The 18,910-nt window shown below is 40.7% G+C and overlaps 1 protein-coding gene across 1 annotated transcript in view; it reads left to right on the forward strand.

Annotated features, from left to right (window-relative positions):
- The first annotated feature begins 2,201 nt into the window (after positions 1 to 2,201).
- The window catches only part of ITGA2 (integrin subunit alpha 2), a 67,762-nt gene continuing 51,053 nt past the window's right edge, over positions 2,202 to 18,910 (forward strand). Inside the window, exon 1 of the mRNA XM_054053555.1 lies at positions 2,202 to 2,322. Within this exon, the coding sequence (XP_053909530.1) occupies positions 2,289 to 2,322 (34 nt within the window). The 5' untranslated portion in view covers positions 2,202 to 2,288. The remainder of the gene's footprint in view (positions 2,323 to 18,910) is intronic.

The following is an 18,910-nucleotide window of genomic DNA, read 5'->3' on the forward strand; positions in this document are numbered from 1 at the left end:
CGAGAAAAGGGAAGGAAGGAAGCATTTCTATTTCAATTTTCCAGACAAACTGCCTTTTTCATTACAGAATGTTAATGCCAAGAAGTTCAGAATTATTCAGCAAAAGTCACTGTCACAAAACAGAATACATCTCGTACAAAAAGCTTGTGCCATAGATTTTGATATTTACCAAAACTGTGGGATGGAGAAAATGAATGAGTCTCAAATACTCTGAATACACAGTGTTCAAACAGTGCTGACAAGGCTCAATAGTCTGAAAGCTACACATCACAGAGGTAACCTGCACTTTACACGTCTCTGTGATTTCTTAGCAAGTTGCAATCCTCATATCTCTACTTTACAGGCTCCAATTCCTGTCGTATCCTAGGATATTGGCCTGTCAACTGAGCCAACCTAGGTAGTATTTTGTGTAGGCAACACATCCTCACTGTCACTGCCAAATTCAGATCAGTTGTGTGATACAGCTCCTGGATCCTGCCGCACTCCTGCATAGCTGAGGGCATATTAGTCAGGAATTCCATTTAAAGGAGAAGATAAAGACTTAAAGTCACCAAATCAGCAATTTAATATTTGAGGACAGTCACTTTATGCTGTTAGAGAAACCCCAAATTTACCATGATTGTATGTTTTTCTCACTCCAATGTTGGGAAAGAGGCATCCCCAAAGCTGGGAAAGGGGTACCCCAAAGATGGGAAGGGACATCCCCAAAGCTGGGGAAGGGTCATCCACAAAGTGGGAAGAGGAATCCCCAAAGCTGGGGAAGAGGCATCCCCAAAGCTGGGAAGGGGCATCCCCAAAAGCTGGGAAGGGGCATCCCCAAAGCTGGGAAGGAGTATCCCCAAAAGCTGGGAAGGGGCATCCCCAAAGCTGGGAAGGCGCATCCCCAAAGCTGGGAAAGAGGCATCCACGAACCTGAGAAGAGGCATCTGCAAAGTTGGGAAGAGGCATCTGCAGAGCTGTTGAAGGGGCAACCCCAAAGCTGGGAAAGGGGCATCCCCAAAGCTGGGAAGAGGCATCCCCAAAGCTGGGAAGAGGCATCCCCAAAGCTAGGATCTCCATAGCTGTGGAAGAAGCATCCCGAAAGCTGGGGAAGAGGCATCCCGAAAGTGTGAACAAGCATCCCCAAAGCTGGGAAAGAGGCATCCCCAAAGCTGGGAAGGGGCATCCCCAAAACTGGGAACAAGCATCCCCAAAGCTGGTAAGAGGCATCTGCAAGGCTGGGAAGGGACATCCCTAAAGCTGGGAAGAGGCATCCTCAAGGCTGGGAAGGGACATCCCCAAAGCGGGGAAGAGGCATCCCCAAGGCTGGGAAAGGGGCTTTCCCAAAGCTGGGAAGATGCATCCCCAAACCTGAGGAAGATGCATCCCCAAAGCTGGGAAGAGGCATCCCCAAAGCTGGGAAGGCGCATCCCCAAAACTGGGAAGAGGCATTCTGAAAGCTCAGAAGGTGCATCCCCAATGTTGGGAAGAGGCATCCTAAAAGCTCAGAAGGTGCACCCCCAAAGCTGGGAAAGAGCCATCTCCATAGCTGGGGAAGAAGCATCCCGAAAGCTGGGGAAGAGGCATCCCAAAAGTGGGAACAAGCATCCCCACAGCTGGGGAGAAGCATCCTCAAAGCTGGGAAGAGGCATCCCCACAGTGGGGAAGAGGCATCTGCAAAGCTGGGAGAGAGGCATCCCCAAAGAAGGGGAGGAAGCATCCTCAAAACTAGGAAGAGGCATCCCGAAAGCTAGGAAATGGGCATCCCCAAAGCTGGGAAACGGGCATCCCCATAGCTGGGAAGAGGCATCCCCAAAGCTGGGAAAGAGGCATCTGCAAAGCTGGGAAGGGACATCCTCAAAGCTGGGAAGGAACATCCTCAAAGCTGGGAAGAGGCATCCCCAAACCTGAGGAAGATACATCCTCAAAGCTGGGAGGGCGCATCCCCAAAGCTGGGAAGGGACATCCCCAAAACTGTGAAGAGGCATCTCCAAGGCTGGGAAAGGGGCTTTCCCAAAGCTGGGAAGGTGCATCCCTAAACCTGAGGAAGAGGCATCCCCAAAGCTGGGAAAGGGGCATCCCCACAGCGCTCTCTCGGGGCACCCCTCGCTCCGGAGGCAGCGCAGCACCTCTCACCCCGGGAGTGAAAGCGGGGCCCGGGGGGGATGGGGACCTGCCTCCGGCCGCAGGGGGCGTGGAGGAGGAGGAGGAGACGGAGGAAGAGGAGGAGGGATATTTCGGCGCGGCGAGGAGCAGGTGACGCTCATTGCTGGGCTGGGAAGAAGCCAGAGCGGTAGCGACCCCGCACCATGGGCTCGGCGGCCGCGCTGCTCCTCGCCCTCGGTAGGTCTGTCTGGGTCGGTCTGTCTGTCTGTCCGTCCGCCCGCTCTGGTGTGTGCGGGGCCGTGCGGGGTCCGGGCTGTGAGCTCTCGGCGTTTCTGCCCCGCAGCGCGTGTCTCGTGGCGCCCGCGCGGGGCTGAGGCGGCGGCGGCGGCGGCGGTGGCGCTTTTAGAGCGACTTAAACAAACCCCTGAACTCGGGTCTTGGTGTTGGCTTCGCCTTTCCGTGACGCGGAGCGTGTGTTCGCCGGGTTTGTGGGTCCCCTTTGCTGCGTGAATTGACGGTGAAAGGGTGATAATGCTTTTTTATTTATTTATTTTAAGAGGAACAATTATAGTCTTCCTTGTGAATGCTGGTCCTAATTTGCAAGAGTTCTCTAGATCTCTTCCCGCCCCGTTGGGCAGATGTCCTTCCTTGGAAAAGGACAGGGAAACTTGAATTATCTCCTCCTTGTCTTGGCTGACTAAATTACCATTACTTTTATTTTCCTGGGAACTCTAGGACATAATATTCACTTGCCATGAGTGAATTCCCAAGCACGTTCAGAGTATTAATATTACTGTGTACTCTCACGAACCCTTAATTAATAAGTCGCTGAAGAAGCAGCATAAAAAAACGAGTTTCCACTGATGAGCTGTTCCAACTTGTTCCTTCAGTAACTATGGCAAACCGCGGTGGAATGTGCGGCTGCGGGGTATGAAATCAAATGCAAAAATATTAACCTGTGATGAGATATGCGGTATACAAACACCCGGGTAATTTTCTAAGGAAAGAGAAAGGCTTTTCAGAGGGCAAAACATTCACTTTGCAGTTTTGCTGAATCTGTCCTTTATTCTCCTAGTTACAGTCACTGCACACATCAACATGCCCAGTAATTCATGTGTTCTTACAGCTTACAAATAAATGTACAGTGGTGCTGAAAGCAGAAGATAAGGACTGTGAGAGGAGGATTCCTTTGGCAATGAGACTGACAGAAACGGGATATGTCTACTTTGTTCAGACACTATCGATGATTTATCTTCATTCATACAGTTGAAAGCTGCCATAATTCTGATTTCAGATGTGTTGCGGCATTGGATGTTAGGTGGATGTAATTGCTGAGTTGATATTCATTTAGGCCATTTTGATCTTCTAGAAGTAGCAAGAAAAAAGAAGTTTCAGGATGGGAGCATTTTCCGTGAATGATGTGGAGTCCTGCTGTGGTGGAACTGTTGTAGCTGTCCCATAATCGTTTTTGAATTGATTGAATTCTAATGAACTGCTTTACTTTCAAAGGCGGTATTCTTGAATTTCATTGGGCAAGCTTAGTGGAGTTAGCCAATACTTCAGGAAAATATTCTGAGTTTATTTTAAACTTCATTTTAAGTCAGTATATGAATTATTAGCTAGATTAAATGGACCACATAGGTTTATGGCTGCTTTGTGTCTCCGGATTCAACTAAAAGTAATGCAACAGTTGGCAAAGGTGTGGGTTATTCATTGCTGGTATGTACTTTTGTGTTTTGAAAGTGGTAAAGACAAAATGAAAGGAATAGAAATGCAACAGAACTAACATTTTGCTAAGACTTTGCTACCACTTTGTTAGATGTTGACCAAAAAGTATATAGCACACAGAAGTAGTTTATAATGAGGAATAGCAGTAAGCAAATTACTTGATAGGGTAACCTGTGCCATTAAGCCTGATGCTTTCTGTTATAACACAGTGCTCTTAGTTGCTTATAGGTTTGCCACATATAGTTCTTTAAATTTACCTTTTGAGCATCCATTTCTTCATCAGCTTGTTCTTGAAAATCAGAAAGTAGTCCAGATCTTTTTGTGACGTAGGCCAGTGGAAAATACAGTAGCTTTCTTGAGCTCAATTCTGGTAACATTTTTTTTGGAAAGCTCTTAGTGCCCTCATGCTTCAGAGGAGATATTTGAAATTTGGCAGGAAGGTGCTATTTGCATCACCTTGAAAATCTACCTAAATGTGGCCAAGTAACAAATATTTAGAAAATTACATTCCTCTGGAAAGAAACCTATTTTTATCAGCTTGAATCTAACATAAATTCTGTCCATCCTTGGTATGGAGTCTTCCTCTACTGTTGGAATTGCAGTAGTAGCTGTTCTGTGTGAGGTCTAGGTCTAACCTGCAAACACAGAAACTCTCTCTCTTATGTTCTCATGTTATTTGGTATTTTTACAGCAATCTTCATTGTTGTTTGAGGCATTCTGGTTTCCAGGTTTGCTTTTGAATCCTGGTTTGCTGGTTGTACTGTGTGGTCTTAGCTGATTCCTGGGTGCTGAGTGAATAGGCTTGTTCTCCCTTTTCATGAGAATAGCTCACTTCAGAGTCGGTTCTCAACTGATAGTGTTGGAGGACCATGCCAAGTGGAGGACATGAAATTTAATGTGCCCCAACCAATACTGTCTCTGCAGGACTTCACATTCAAACCCACCACATGGCTTCTTCCAGCGCTCCGGGATGTGAATGGTATAACTGATATGTTCTTAAAATCCATACTCTGTGAAGCACGTACTGCTCACGCTATTTAACTGTAAAGTAAAAAAAATCACAGCTAAATAGGGTTATGCCTTTTGATCCACAGGTGTCCCACTTGAGGACTACTAGCAGCTCTTTGTGAAATTAGGAAGGGGGGTTACTCTAAAACCTAAGATAGAATACAAGATTGCCAAGTGAAATCCTTTTTCTGTATGTAGTATGTATTTGTGTATTCTGCATTTATGTATTTCTGACCCTTGCTGATGAAAAACATGCTGTTGTCTTGGAGACCTTGTTGGCAATCGGCTTTAGAGTTGTACAGAGGGATAGGAGAGGACTCCACTGGCATAGTCTTTTTTTTTATTTCAGATCACTTTTTTAGAACTAGGATGAAAGTTGTCATAGAAGAACAGAGTTTAACATGAAAGAGTTAGGAAATGTCTGAAATAAATTAGCTGCCTGGATTTGTCCCTTCTGCACATCAATGCATCATGTTGTCCGTTGGGTCCATATGCACAGCCTAGCTGCTCTCACTGCGCATGGACGGGAAAACAGTATGATCGGAGAAGAGACCGGGACTCTCACCTTGCTTAGTTTTGGAATTAGAAGGTGCTCTACAAATGAGGACGAATAGTTGGATGAAGAGAGAGGATTCCCTCCTTCCCCCTCGTGCAAAATTGGATTCTTTTCCTCATTTTTTGTTACAAAAGCTGAGTGCAATTTCAGGCGAGTCATTTAAATCAAATCTTTGACACGTGGTTGGAGCTTTTGTGTTCCTCTCTTTCTCTTTGCTCAGCCAGGGGCTCTCAAAACTGGAGCTGCGTTTTCACAATCTGGTTAAGCTGACCTCAATGTGGGGCTGACACCGAGGGACATTTTGTCCACTCCTGATTGCATGTTCCCACCAGTTTCCCTGTGTTGTCAGTGGGGCTTGGACTGGGAATCCATTTGCCTGAATAATATTTTCCCCTTTTTTAGGCCAGGTCAGTTTTGTAGATGAGCTAAACTGATCCTGTTCACTTGAGCAATTTAAGTGTTAGCACTGGCACAGGAGACAGTCAGAACTCATGGCCAGAGAAGGGAGGGAAGATGGAAAAGTCCCTTTCACTAGTAGCTAGTACTTCCAGTGGCTTGAGCTCATTGTGACAGTGCATCTTGACATGTAAAGCTGCTGTGTATTCACAGCTGTGAATGAGGTCAATGGAAATTGTATTTTGAATGGGCTAAGTATTCTGAAAAAAATTAAAGTTTTAGCAGTATCACTAGATATCCAAAAGTGGTAAGTACTTCTGACCATACTTTTTTTTAAAGGTGGTTACTCATTCCAATTGAGTGTTGAAAAGTAAATTCTATTCCATCCAAATATGTAGATGCTTGTTGTCAAGATACGTGCAGGTGAATCCAAAAGGAAACTGGTCTGCTAATTCAGTAGCTTAAAATCATATACTTAAAAAGTACAAGGCCGTGTACTAAGCAGCAGGGACTAAACATAACTGAACAGCAAATGAAAATTGCACATTTTGTGCAATAAATTAATCCAGAAGCCCAACTGAAAATGTGGTGTGTGATTATAACATGCATGCACACATAGCAACTTAAAGCTGTACAAGCTGTCTTAATTTTTGCCTTTCTCTTTCTTTGTGGTACTTTTTTTTCTATTACCGTACTGTTTTATTACCATATTTGTGAGTAATGTTAATGTTGCATATCATTCTAAAATCTGGGGATTGTTTGAAAGCAAGACCCAAATGTAAACTCATCTTAAACTAAAACTCTGTCTAGCTTTTTCCTACTTTAAGAGAGTTTGACAGTAGTAGGAGCAGTATAATATATTATTTTTGGAGTTTTGCCTTTCACAGCATTGCACATTGAAGTAAGGCTTCATTCATACTGTATTGCAGGACTTGTATGATGTTTATTTTAGAAAGCACACGTGGTATTACCATCACACTCCTAAACACGTTAACAGTATTTATTTGTGCATAATTTGGGCAAAATAAACATGAGACGTTACTAACAAGTTTTAAATATGTGCTGTATGGCTCTGGAACAATTTTCAAATTGTTCTTTGCTTTTTTGATTCAGTGACACAGAATTTTCATTTAAAAAGCCAAAGAAGTGCAAGGACTGATATTCCTCGGTTTTGTTCTGTTTCTTAGTCACTATGTAAATGTTATCCAGTGTGGTCTTTGTTTACTATTGTTAATTTTGAATTAATTAAAGTGGGTTTTTTCTTTTACTTTATGTAATGTATATTCATGAGGGCTAATAACTAGACCTGCCAGTGTAATGGCTTTAAGTCCAAACAGCTAAATGTGAGTAAAATACTTTTTTATTCAGGGTTAATACAGGTAAAAGGGTGTTTATACATCTACAGATGAGTAAAGCAAGTAATTTTCCCCAGCAGAAATCATAGGCAATTTCTATCCAGTGTTGTTATTTTCATTTAAAGGTTTTCTTTGTTAGGCTCTGTGCAGGCTGATTCCCATTTCCATGGTGACCATGCCGAAATGCAGACAGGACACAGGCTGGATTCTTATCGGAATAGCCATGCACTTGCATACCAACACATGTTATCTGCTTGGCTTAGGACATTAGCAGTTTTAATGTTTGGGACTTCTTTTTCACATAATGATCCCTGGCCCTGTGATACTCCACTGTGTTAGGATTTCAGACCCTGTACAGTGAGAGAAAGAAAGTTGATGAGCTTACTTTTTTGTGTAAATAAATTTGCTGTACTGTTTCCATTCAAATTAGTCAAGGACATCAGAGAACTGTCTCAGACTTGTTTTTCATTTCTGTTAAAAAAGATAATGGAGAAAGGTTTTTATTTATAAACCTTTATGTGAAAGACTGACACATATCTGTGCTAAGTAGTTCTGTGAACATACCACCTTCTCAAGATACTGATAAAAGGATAGTAAAAATAAATGAATGTGAATTATACAGGATAAATGGTACTTTCTGTCTATATTAGCTGAGTGTGAGTGTGTATCCCTGTAAAGCAATACGCGATAATGTTCTTCCTGCTCATGTTGCACTCATTTTCTGGAGGTGGAGAATACAAAAGGCATCTACTAGAGTCAACGTAATCTGTGTGAGCATTTTCAGTGCTTCCAGATCAGACTGGGAGTTCTGAATTACCAAGTAAACTCAATATTCGGAGTGCTAGTGATTGTTACTTTTACCTAGTCCCTCAATAGCATTTGAGGATCTGCAGAGGACTAAGTTATTTTTATTTTCTCATGGAGATGCATATTCCTTAAGAAACTAATGAAACTTGCATATTATTCAGGACTTTAAAGAAGAATTACACAGGCAAAGAAGTAAGATCAACATAGACCCTCTGAATGCAGAACAAGCAAAGGTATTTTGTGTCTGCTGAATGGAATCTGCGTGGTTGAATGTCACACATGATGAATGTCACAGATTCTTTTGTTCTCTTCAAATTACTAGTAGACAGGATGAAGGGCTTGGAAGTTATGCACAGTTCTGGTGAAACTCTGTTGCCTTATTCCCGACTTATTTTGTCCTTTGAATTCTCGTTCTTCCTTTATCTCATACAGGATGTATTTTTTTAATCATACAGATCTCCTTGGGTAGTACAGTTGGTTATTTCTAAAGATCAGATAATAAAAAATCTTGAGGGGAATTACTGTTAAGAACGCACTTTTGAAAGGGAGTGTATCGCAGAGTGGAAATTAGGAGAATAATGGGGTTTGAAGATAGGGGTGGTGGTGGAGAAAGGTGGGAAGTAAAAACCTAATTCAGTCTATCTGCCTGTTTAGCCATCTATCTCAAATAGAAGTGACCCTTAAGCAAGAAGGCTGGCAGCAGGTGGTGCTGTGTTAAGGCTGCAACACCAAGCTTTTGTGTAACAATAACAATGCAGATACCCAGGCTGGCTGACCCACTGGATTAGCCAGTAAATAACTACTTCAACCAAATTCAAGATCAGGCTTCTTTATCTGAATGAGGAATAGTCATCCCACGCTCAGTTTACATGAGCATAGTGCAGCAGTGGATGCCATTATGAGAAGCTGTCAACCCAGTGCTTTTTGGGGGATGAATTTGTGTCATGCTCTGTGCTGCCTGGAGTAATGCAGCTCCCCACAGGTAAACCATCTGGATTAGCTAACAGGATGTCTACGTTTTCCATATACACAGCAGTCACTTCTCAGAGCTTCTCCATTCTGGTGACTGTTGTGTTCACATCTCCCTTCAGCTGCAAAAGCACACCAGATAAGAAATTCTACTTCATTACATAACCTGCTAAAACACCAAATCAGTAAATTACTCTACTTTAAATTTACTCATTGCTGGTCCCATTCTCTTAATTAGGCAAATGTCTACATACTTGTGCAAATTATGACAACTGGTGTCAAGAATTAGTAGTCTGGTTTCTTAGTAGCAAAATGCTACAATAAGGAAAGTAAAACACTGAGGAATCCCTTTGATAGACACCTCCTGAAGCAGAAGCAAGTGGGGTATCTTTTCCCCCAACAACTACTGTGTCCTGGATGTTTACCAATCATTGCAATGGTGGGTGTGTGACTCAGATGTTTCTGTGTCACTATCCTTATTTACATTTTCTGTTTTGGGAGAATAGTAATTACTAACTGGAGACAGGCACTATGTTTTATTAAATGCTTTTTCACCAATTCTACTTTAACTATACAGTCTAATAAGACAATAAAAGTAATGCTGTAATAATGAATATGAGAGCAATTTAATCCAGTATTCCTACTGTGTAGTATAAAATTCAGTTATATTTATGTGCAGTACTTCATACATAGAACTGATTGGATTTGTAGATATTAAACTCTGATTTAGCTGAAGTTTTTCCGATGGAGATCTTATCTAAACTTTCCTAAGTGGAAAAAGTTAAAGTGGCCTGACGCTTCGTCTAACTATGCTCACCTTATAGAGTTCTCATTTAAATATTTCTGAAATACATATAGGTCAAATTTAGATTAGCAGAAATTATTGAAAATTAAGGAACTCTCTTATTTAGATGGGCAAAACAATGAACAGGAAAAATCCAGCAGCACTGCTTGGATAGTAGTCCTTTAGTAGCTCTGCTAGTAGTAGTTATGCATGACTCTAGCCAAACATTCTTTCATTTCACCGTTTCTACTCTCTTTTTTTGTTGTTTTCTTTTCCAACCTGCCCAAAGCCAGTTCATCATATTGAACAGTAAAAAAATACTTCTAGAGTCTCTGGTGTTATCTTTCTGAGAAATTGATGGCAATAATAGACTTTGCTCTGTGAAGACAAAAAGCAACTGTTCTCCTTTTGTGGAAGCAAGTATTATCTCCAGAAAACTCTTCTTAAATGTACCTGGGCCCTTCTCTCTGAACTTGAAATGTACAATGACTGCATTTTACCAAAAAGATAAATTTTTTTGTGAACTCTGGCTAGAGATAGCCTGTCACCTACCTGACCACAGGCATCTGGATACACCAGAGCCTGGTGTGCGGGCTGAGAGAGTGCAAGCTGCAGCCTCGCTTCACCTGGAACCTTGTCACCCTGCCCCAGCATGAAGTGTTAGGTGCCTTGGACTCAGCAGAGACATTTAGATGCTTTTAAAGTGCACAAAAAATATTTGCTTGCAAAGCAGGAAAGCTCCTGCTGTTAACCAATTGGCTGAAGGGAGTGTTTGAATGCCGTCCTTCTCCAGTACCTGCATGAGGTGCCTCCTTCCCCCGAGGTCAAGAGTGCGGAAGGGTTTCAGGAGTTAGGTGTCTAGATCAGCATTTTTTCCAAGAAGGAGCTGCCTGAGAAGTGATGATAATAGTCACATGGGAAATAGGAACTTATTTCTCCCTTGAGGCTCATGGAGATGTAGACTCACTTCTCAGACTTTTCCAGAAGCATCTTTGCTTCCAGGCAGTAAAGTAGTCAGAGAAACGCTCCGTACCTGTGCTGTTGAAACCAGGCCTCAGCTTATCCTGGGATGCATATTTATGTTCCCAGGCAGACAAGCAAAGACACATCTTGCCTGTGGCCGTACATCTGGGGCGCTCAGCTGGGAAGCGTTCCGAGTTGGCCCTTTTGGACCTCTTATGCAATTCACATTTGGTAAATAGACAGTGCATGAAAACAAGTTATTTAGTTAAATAATTTAATTATTTAGAGCAGAAATTATTTACTCAGAAGGTATCCTTTGCCTCTGACCACTATATCAGTAGGTCTACAGTAGGGTGGGAAACTCCTTTTAGACAGGAGTGCTTATACAGCTGTATCATATTTGAAGTTTTATGCAACTTTGGGCTGTGGAACGTAGGTGATGGGTGATTTTAAGATCATTCTTGGTTAGATAGCTGCTGAAGTCTGGGCTTCCTGGGTTTTCCTCATTTTTATGAGCCCAAATTCTGGCAACAGAATTGATTCTGGTTGGTACCAGAATTGATCATTTCAGTTTGTGTTAAGGAGAAATTTCAGATGACCATTCAGGTTGCCAGACCATTACAACCAGGGAGAGAAATAGTAAGTAAGTCTGCGAAGGGAAAACAAAAGTTCTGATAACCATAGTTCTTCCAACTATTGTGTTATATATCCTGTGGTTCTTTGGAGGTTTTCTTTTTGCAGGAAGCTGATGTAGCAGTTTCTTTACAGCTGAGGCTGTTCTTGTTTCTAGGGCTGTCTGCATACAGCACAGAAAGTTGAACTCCTAGCTGGCCTTTGAAAAGTTGTGAGGGAGGAACAGGGTTCCAAACGCAGTGTCCTAAGTGGCAGGGTTACTTTCAAGCTGCTTCAGTCATTACACTGCAGGATGTGACACAGGAGCAGGAAAGGGATTAGTGGTGATGGCAAGTCCCACAGCCTTTTGTTAATTTGACCTTTTCAGGTCACATTTATTAGTGATATTATGATATAGTATACTAAAATATTATGATACACTTAAATATTCATAGAGTCTAGAGTGTGAGATGGGTGGGGGAAAAAAAAGACACCTTTGTTTGCTTTCCCATCTTCTTGATGCCTATGTGCAAACATGCTTATTCATCTGTGTATAAACATGTTTATATAGCAGCTGAGACAAGCAAATGCAACAAATGGGGTATAGAGATAATAGTCACATTGGTTTCTGAATGATGACATGCATTTCCTCTCACAGTTGTAACATGGCTGATGCTTCTTGACTATATTTGGAAATATTGCTGGTTTAAAAGAAGGGTCAACAACTGATAACATGGACACAAAGGAAGAGACTTTTCTGGAGTGAAAGGTTGCTTGGAAAGTCAGGTTTTATCATAGGGAAGCATATGAAGTGGTCTTTTATCATCATTTGTTAAGCCGGTCACTAATAAGCTGTACACATGTATATGTTACATATGCAGTTTAGCCTTATGTACTTTTAAATCTCTTTCTGGTATTGGTGAGTACAAATTGTGGTACTCCAAGGACAAAGTTGAAACAATCCTGTTTGTTGTACTGAGATAAAAGAGAAGAAAAACTACAGGTCATACTAAAAAGATGCAATTTATGTAAATTTTCTGTAAAGGAAGGTTTTTCCCACTGAACTTAATGATGGAAACATGCCAAGATAATAAATTTGAGTAGGCTTGAATACTTGCTGTCTTTATTAAAGACACATAAGGAGTTGTCAGTCCTGCAGGAGCTGCTTTTAAGCATTACTTTGAATCAGTCTTTGTGTGTACAGAAGGTTGTTGTGATTTCTTAACTTCAAATAAAGAGCAGCTTATTTATCTGCTCCAGGAGCCAAGGAGGGCAATGTGTTGGCCATAAATAGGGACTTATCAAGAGAAAGAAAAGTAATTTGAAATAACTAATGCAGTCATGGGTAGATTTAACCAGATCTCTTTCTGTGCAGCAGTGCCAGAAGAGTAAAACAGGCAGCAGCACCTTGATGTGTTGTCCCAGTCTCTCTAACTTTTCATTCCCCATTTGTGTGTCATATCATGTTTGAGTTGCTTTTATAGCAGGTTAATAGTAGCTCTTCGGTGCAGCTTCTTGGATCATAAACAGTTGTAACTGAAAGGCAGTGACTCAGGCTTTCACACACTCCGAGGCTTTCACACTGGAAGCTGACCTACTTCCAGGAAGCAGCAGTCGACTAACTAAGCCAAGAAAACTTGTTAGGAGGAGGGAGACAAGGGGAAAAAGAGGGGCAGGAGATAGGATTTATTGCTAAATGAGGCATTGTTTATTCTTTATTCTGAGTGTGATTTTTTTTTTTTTTGCATGGCCTATTATTTATTTCTACACTGAAAGTTATAACTTCTGTTAATTATTTAAAAGTTTGGGATATTGTAGCTGATATGAAGAAAACGTCAGTCTCAAGATAAAAGAAAGTAAAACAAATAGATGAAGCAGTAAAAGGAAGACTTGCCTTTTAAGGCTACTGTAAACATACTGAAATATCAACAAAGTAGCTGAAGTGAGCCTTATAAGATACCCCAAATTCTAGTACAAAAAATCCTGTCTTGCCAAATGCTTTCTTTGCTCATTTTGAATCACAGAATCACATAATGGTTCAAGCCGGAAGGGACCTTAAAGTTCATCCAGTTCCAAGCCCTTCTCCATGGCTGGGGACATGGAGAACCCACTAGATCAGGCTGCCCAAGGCCCCATCCAACCTGGCTTTGGACACCTCCAGGGATGGGGCAGCCACAGCTTCCCTGGGCAACCCATGCCAGTGCTTCACCACTCTTATAATGAAGAATTTCTTCCTAATGTCTAATCTAAATCTTACCCTTTCCAATTTAAAGCCATTCCCCCTTGTCCTATCACCATATGCCCTTGTAAAACATCCCTGCCCAGCTTTCTTGTAGGCACCATTCAGGTTAGGTTCGCATTGTCTTTATGTAGAAAGTTATTCTCAATCAGAAATCTGTTTGACTTCAAATAAAAACAAAATATCTATGATTACAAAACTGCTGTGTCAGCGCATGAGCTGAAGATACCTACTTGCCATTGAGTATATACTGATGAGGTTGCCCATAATAAATAAAAATAGATAATATTTTTAATTAATAATGTAATTAATATACAAGAGAAAACTAGTGAGAAAATGTTTTTTATTCATATTGACTATATTGAGAGTTTGATATACTTTTACTTACTGAATTATAAGTGGTCCTCTGTTTTCCCTGCATCAAGTGAGCTAGATTCCACATTCACAGAGTAAATGTAAAACACCTTTCTTTATGTCTTTAGTACATACTTATTTACAGAAAAGCCTCAAACAGTGCAAACAATATAGAATTACTTGTTTTACGTGAAAGGAGCTTGATTTGATGTCATTACTTGTGCATGCACACGATGCAGGCACTGATACAGTCAAGCAGATCAGACAGAGGTCTAATATGTTAACAAAAAAAAAGTTCCTTTTTTTGGAAGATTTGCTCCCCAACGAAGCTCATTGCAGCGAGAATTGCTTGGTGGCTTCTGAAAGCCACAATGAATATCTGTACTGCAATTCAACAGAATTGCTTGCAAAAGTAATAAAGTAATGCTGCTTGCTTTGTCTTTTATCTATTCACAGTCTTGTCAATAAAAACTTCAAAACAGAATGTATTATGAAAGCTGTTCAAATTATGGGTTGTTCATTCTCTAAGAAGAGTTGACTACTCCCAGCTGGATTATTGCTCTGATTACATGGGTTCTGAAAAATAAGGGAGTAACTTTGTTCTTACACCAAAATGTTGTTGCTTTTTAATAAAAAGCCGTAAAGTAACACTAAATATATTTTATATGAAGCAAATATTACTTGACTGCCCTCTTTCACAGTTTTATTACCTTCTCTTCCTGCTTTCATTCTGCCTTCTGCCTAATATTTCAAGGACAGTAGGTGATTATAGTACAGATTTTATCTATAGGTGCCTATATTCCCTTACAAACTTCGGAATCTGTGAGCCGATTTCAGCAATTTTTTTGCAAAGGTATGGAAAAAAAGTCAGTTGAGTGAGACAAAAATGCTTTTACAAGTTTCCTGACAACTAAGGAGTTCCAGTGTGAACTAGCACAATACAAAACACCAGAAAATCCACCCCAAAAGAGGGCCCTCAGAAATACTGCAGTCATGGAGAAAGCTGGAATCACAGTATGCAATCTGCTGGGAGACAAAACCAGCAGAAAGCAAGAGTTAGGAGTTTTCTCATCCCTCCCACTCCTTTCTTTTCTTTGCCCTCGGTGGGGTCTGACAGGCTTCATGGCCCAGCTGATGTGTGTTCTTTGGAGGAAGAAGTCTTTAAGACCAAAGGAAAATTTTCTTTGTGGAATTTGTAATGGCATTCTTGGAGCAGATTAACATAAAGGGGAAAGTAAAGACCTTTTCTGAAAAAAATACTTTAAAAAATGCTGGACTGAGCAATTAAGGCATTGTAGGCTGTACAGATTTTACTGGCTGCCAATCTATGAAACTGCTTTGGGAAGCAGACAATAATCAGTGGAATTTTTCTTGATATTTTTTTCCAAAACAGTTTATGGACTCAAAAACTTATGCAAGAATGTGTGTGATAGTATCTTTGTTTTGTCATAATGCCAGGCCATAACCTTGCTCTTCTTTAGTGACTACATGCTTACCCCTTCCACTCCCAAATCCTCTAGCGTACTGATGACTTTGTGTTTGTCAGGGTACACAGGGTTCTCTGTTTGAAGCCTCAAGGGGCAGTGGTGCTGGCAATGGCTGTGCTACCGAGCAGAGGGTAGCTGCCCACAGGAGCTCTTTCTGTTTTGTCTCCTGGCATGGTTACTGTCATGAATGCTCACTCACAAAGACAGATTGTCACTTAGTTGAATTATATAACGAACTTTTTCTGTTTTATAGCTGATACTTGCTCAAAGAAGAGAACAATGTATTGTCAAGGAAAGAAGGTGATGAATTTTCCTTCGTTTTAAAGTTTCCTTCATTTTAAAGTTTCCTCCTGGCAAAGTTGACACTAGATAAATTTGAAACTATTGCTTAGCATGAGGTACATTTTTTATAGACTCACTTGTCAAATTCTATTGCGTCGTCTTTTTTTGGTTTTGATTGCTAGGCCTGTTTGATGGAAGTTAAAAATAACAGCAGCTGTGAATGCCTCTGTTTGACTGGATGTTCTAATGAGACTTGCCATAATCGAGTCTGTATCATTAATGTGTTCTGCCTTCTATTACCATCTTAAACGGGCACATCACCTTTGCAACATAGTATAAAGAGATTGAAAATTCAGTTTTACTATTTAGACTGAAAATGACGTGTTTATTATGACACTTATGACAGCATAATATTTTTAGTATAATTTATTAAACTTTCATAAACTTGTTTCATAAGCAAAGTAATCAAACACACAGTCTGACTTCATTTCTTATACAATTGAACTTTTTTTTTGTTATATTGATTAATTTGAATAAGAGGTTAAAATCAGACAACTATTATAATCATGATATGAAATGAGTGGTTACCCAACAGACATTTTTTCTTGTTCACTTTAAGCTGTGAGCTATGTTTACAAAATCAAAACAAATATGAACTGGGTGTACCTAGTATAAGCTATTACTCCAGTAAACTTACTTTAGCAAACTTGCTTCAGCTTGCACTTCAATGGCTGCAAGCAGAAGGCATTATAGCCATTATTAAACATGTCACTTACAGTTATAGAAGAATTCACACATGTTCAGGCTTAAAAATGCACAGTCAGAACATGTACTGTGTTTTTTGTCCTACTAGGAGTAAGAAAACGGAGGTATAGAAGTATGAGAGCAGCTGTGGTCCCATGCTGTGGCTCCTGTGGTATGTGCTGCAATAATGCAGTTGTTGAAATATGGTAATTCCCGGAAAAAAATACCATGCAAAGAGATACTGGAGAGTACTGGAAAGCCTGCATTTCCCTTTATCTCGTTAAGGATTTCTTTTTCTAACTTTTCTTGTCTGAAGCTTTATGTTGCAGGCTACTGTTCCCAATGAAGCTGTCCTCTTTATACTGAAGTGTCCAAGCCCTCTACCCAGTGGCAGAGAGAAACTGCTGCTTTTGAAGTCTTCAGAGGGGCCTTCAGAAGTTTTGGGCTCGTATGTAGCCTCCTTTGTTCCATGCAGTCTGTTTATTTGGCTGTAAATAGAGTGCCATTTACAGACAGAAATTAGGAAGTGGGTTTTTATTTGCCCAACTAATCTCTCATCGTGACTGTTAAGTCACAAAGTAGAAGTCTGTCACCAAAAGCTATTAAAATCCAGATAATGAATTAGTTTTCTTTATTTCAGGATTCTTAAATTATCAAAGTTCAGTGCCTGAGGGCAGCAACAGATACTGAATCTGTCCAGCCTAGAATATACAGTACTTTAAACCTACACGTTTCAATGGTTGGCACCCTTTTAAAGCATAAGAAATCCTCTTATTCTAGCACAGGCTTAAAATAGGTTTGAATCAAACTTAGCGTGTTCTCTTTTTTTGGCTACAAATGCTTGAATTTCTTGTTCTGAATACTGTATTTAGATAGATGTACAAAATGGGTAAAAGATGTCCTTATAGTGTAAGCACTATATACAATGGAGGAAAATAGTAGGAGAATGCCTAGTATATTTTTGCAACTATATACTTGCTAAGCCCAAACCAAGTAAAATTTCTGTGGAATAGATCTAAAAATCAAAAACTTGCTAATGATAATAAAAATGTGGAATTTAAAATGACTGTGATTGAAATATGCTGAAACTATGATTCGCTTGATAGTGTTTGTAGTGAGTCAAGTGTATTCGCTGGCTTTCAATTTTGATTTTGCAAAACAGTCATGAGTGAGAGGCAAAGCCGATCCATAAGAATATTGCAGATGTCAGGGTGTCTTCAGAGACTGGGTTTTCTTGTTGTTTTTTTTTTTTTTTCTCTTTTCTTTGCACTGTTCCTGGCTGGCTGCCTAGCCGGGAAGGGAGGATGATAGGGGCAGTTTTGAGAAGAGATCTATGGTCTGTCAGACACTTTTCCCACTATTCCAGGTAGAAATTCTTGCCTCAAAGAACAGTGTTCTGTTTCTGCAGTAGTGCATATTATTAAAAAGTATAAAATCAAGCCACAGTGATAAATAGGTAGGATGAGTGAAATGGTTCAGTGAGGGGAAGAGGTGGGACGCCGAAGAGAAAAAAAGAGTATTGATTCCCTAAGCCATCATGAACCCCAGAGGAACTATAGGAGGTGAAGCATTCCTGGGTGGGGCCAGGTGATGTCTTTGCTCCTTGAAATCAGCCCCCACCTTGGAGAAAGCAGGACCACAAGAGGGCTCTGGCAGGTCCAGGGAGGGATGCAGGACAAGGGAGGTGAACAGGCAATGCATAACCCCGGGACATGTTGTGTTGACCCCTGTCTGACTTGTCACAGTGCCCTAGGGGAATTTGAACAAACACAGGGACTTCCCTTCAGGCTGCTGGTTGTGACCTCTTGTCTCTGTGGTTTTATCCAGTTCTGGAAATTTTTGTCCTGGATGTAGCATTTAATAAATCCCTCACTGTGGATGCAATTCAAAAGCTCTTCCATGCATCTGCACCAAAATTGGCCAATGCATTTACACAGAAGACATTTAGCCATGTTACCACTTGCCTAGCGTGTGATTTGCTAATAACTGTGTAATAGAGTCCAGACAGTAAAGTTTTTTTCTCTAGATGTCACTGGATTTGGGGTCAAACTGGAAATGTTTATCATTCTAGGATATATTTAGCCCTTCATTTGAAAGCCAGAGTTTAGTTCCATTTGCACAACGTAACTTGGGAGAGTTATTCTTCTGTATTTACATGTGAGATGGTATTGTGGTATGGTCTCCTGTGGCCTCTGAGAATGGGGCACTTCTAAATTGTGCTGAGGGTAATGTAATTTAGAAACAACAGACCCAAAAATAAGTCTTGGATGTGACATGAGCAAAATACTTTGATAAAATGCAAATATATAAGATCAGAAAATAATTACTGGCTATAGTCAGTATCTACCGCATCTCCTCTTTTCCCCTTCCTGAAAATCCAGACTTGAACGATGAATATATGTGGTTGTGTTTAGTGTTAAAAGTATTGCAAAACAGAGTGATATGTCTGTACATATTCTCTTTTCCTGTCTTGAATAACATGACTCAGAAAATATATTTATCTCTAAGGATGTTTCTCAAGGAACTACTCTTTTAGCAAAG

This window comes from Cuculus canorus, chromosome Z (genome assembly GCF_017976375.1).
Source record: "Cuculus canorus isolate bCucCan1 chromosome Z, bCucCan1.pri, whole genome shotgun sequence".
In the NCBI taxonomy this organism is placed as follows: Eukaryota; Metazoa; Chordata; class Aves; order Cuculiformes; family Cuculidae; genus Cuculus; species Cuculus canorus.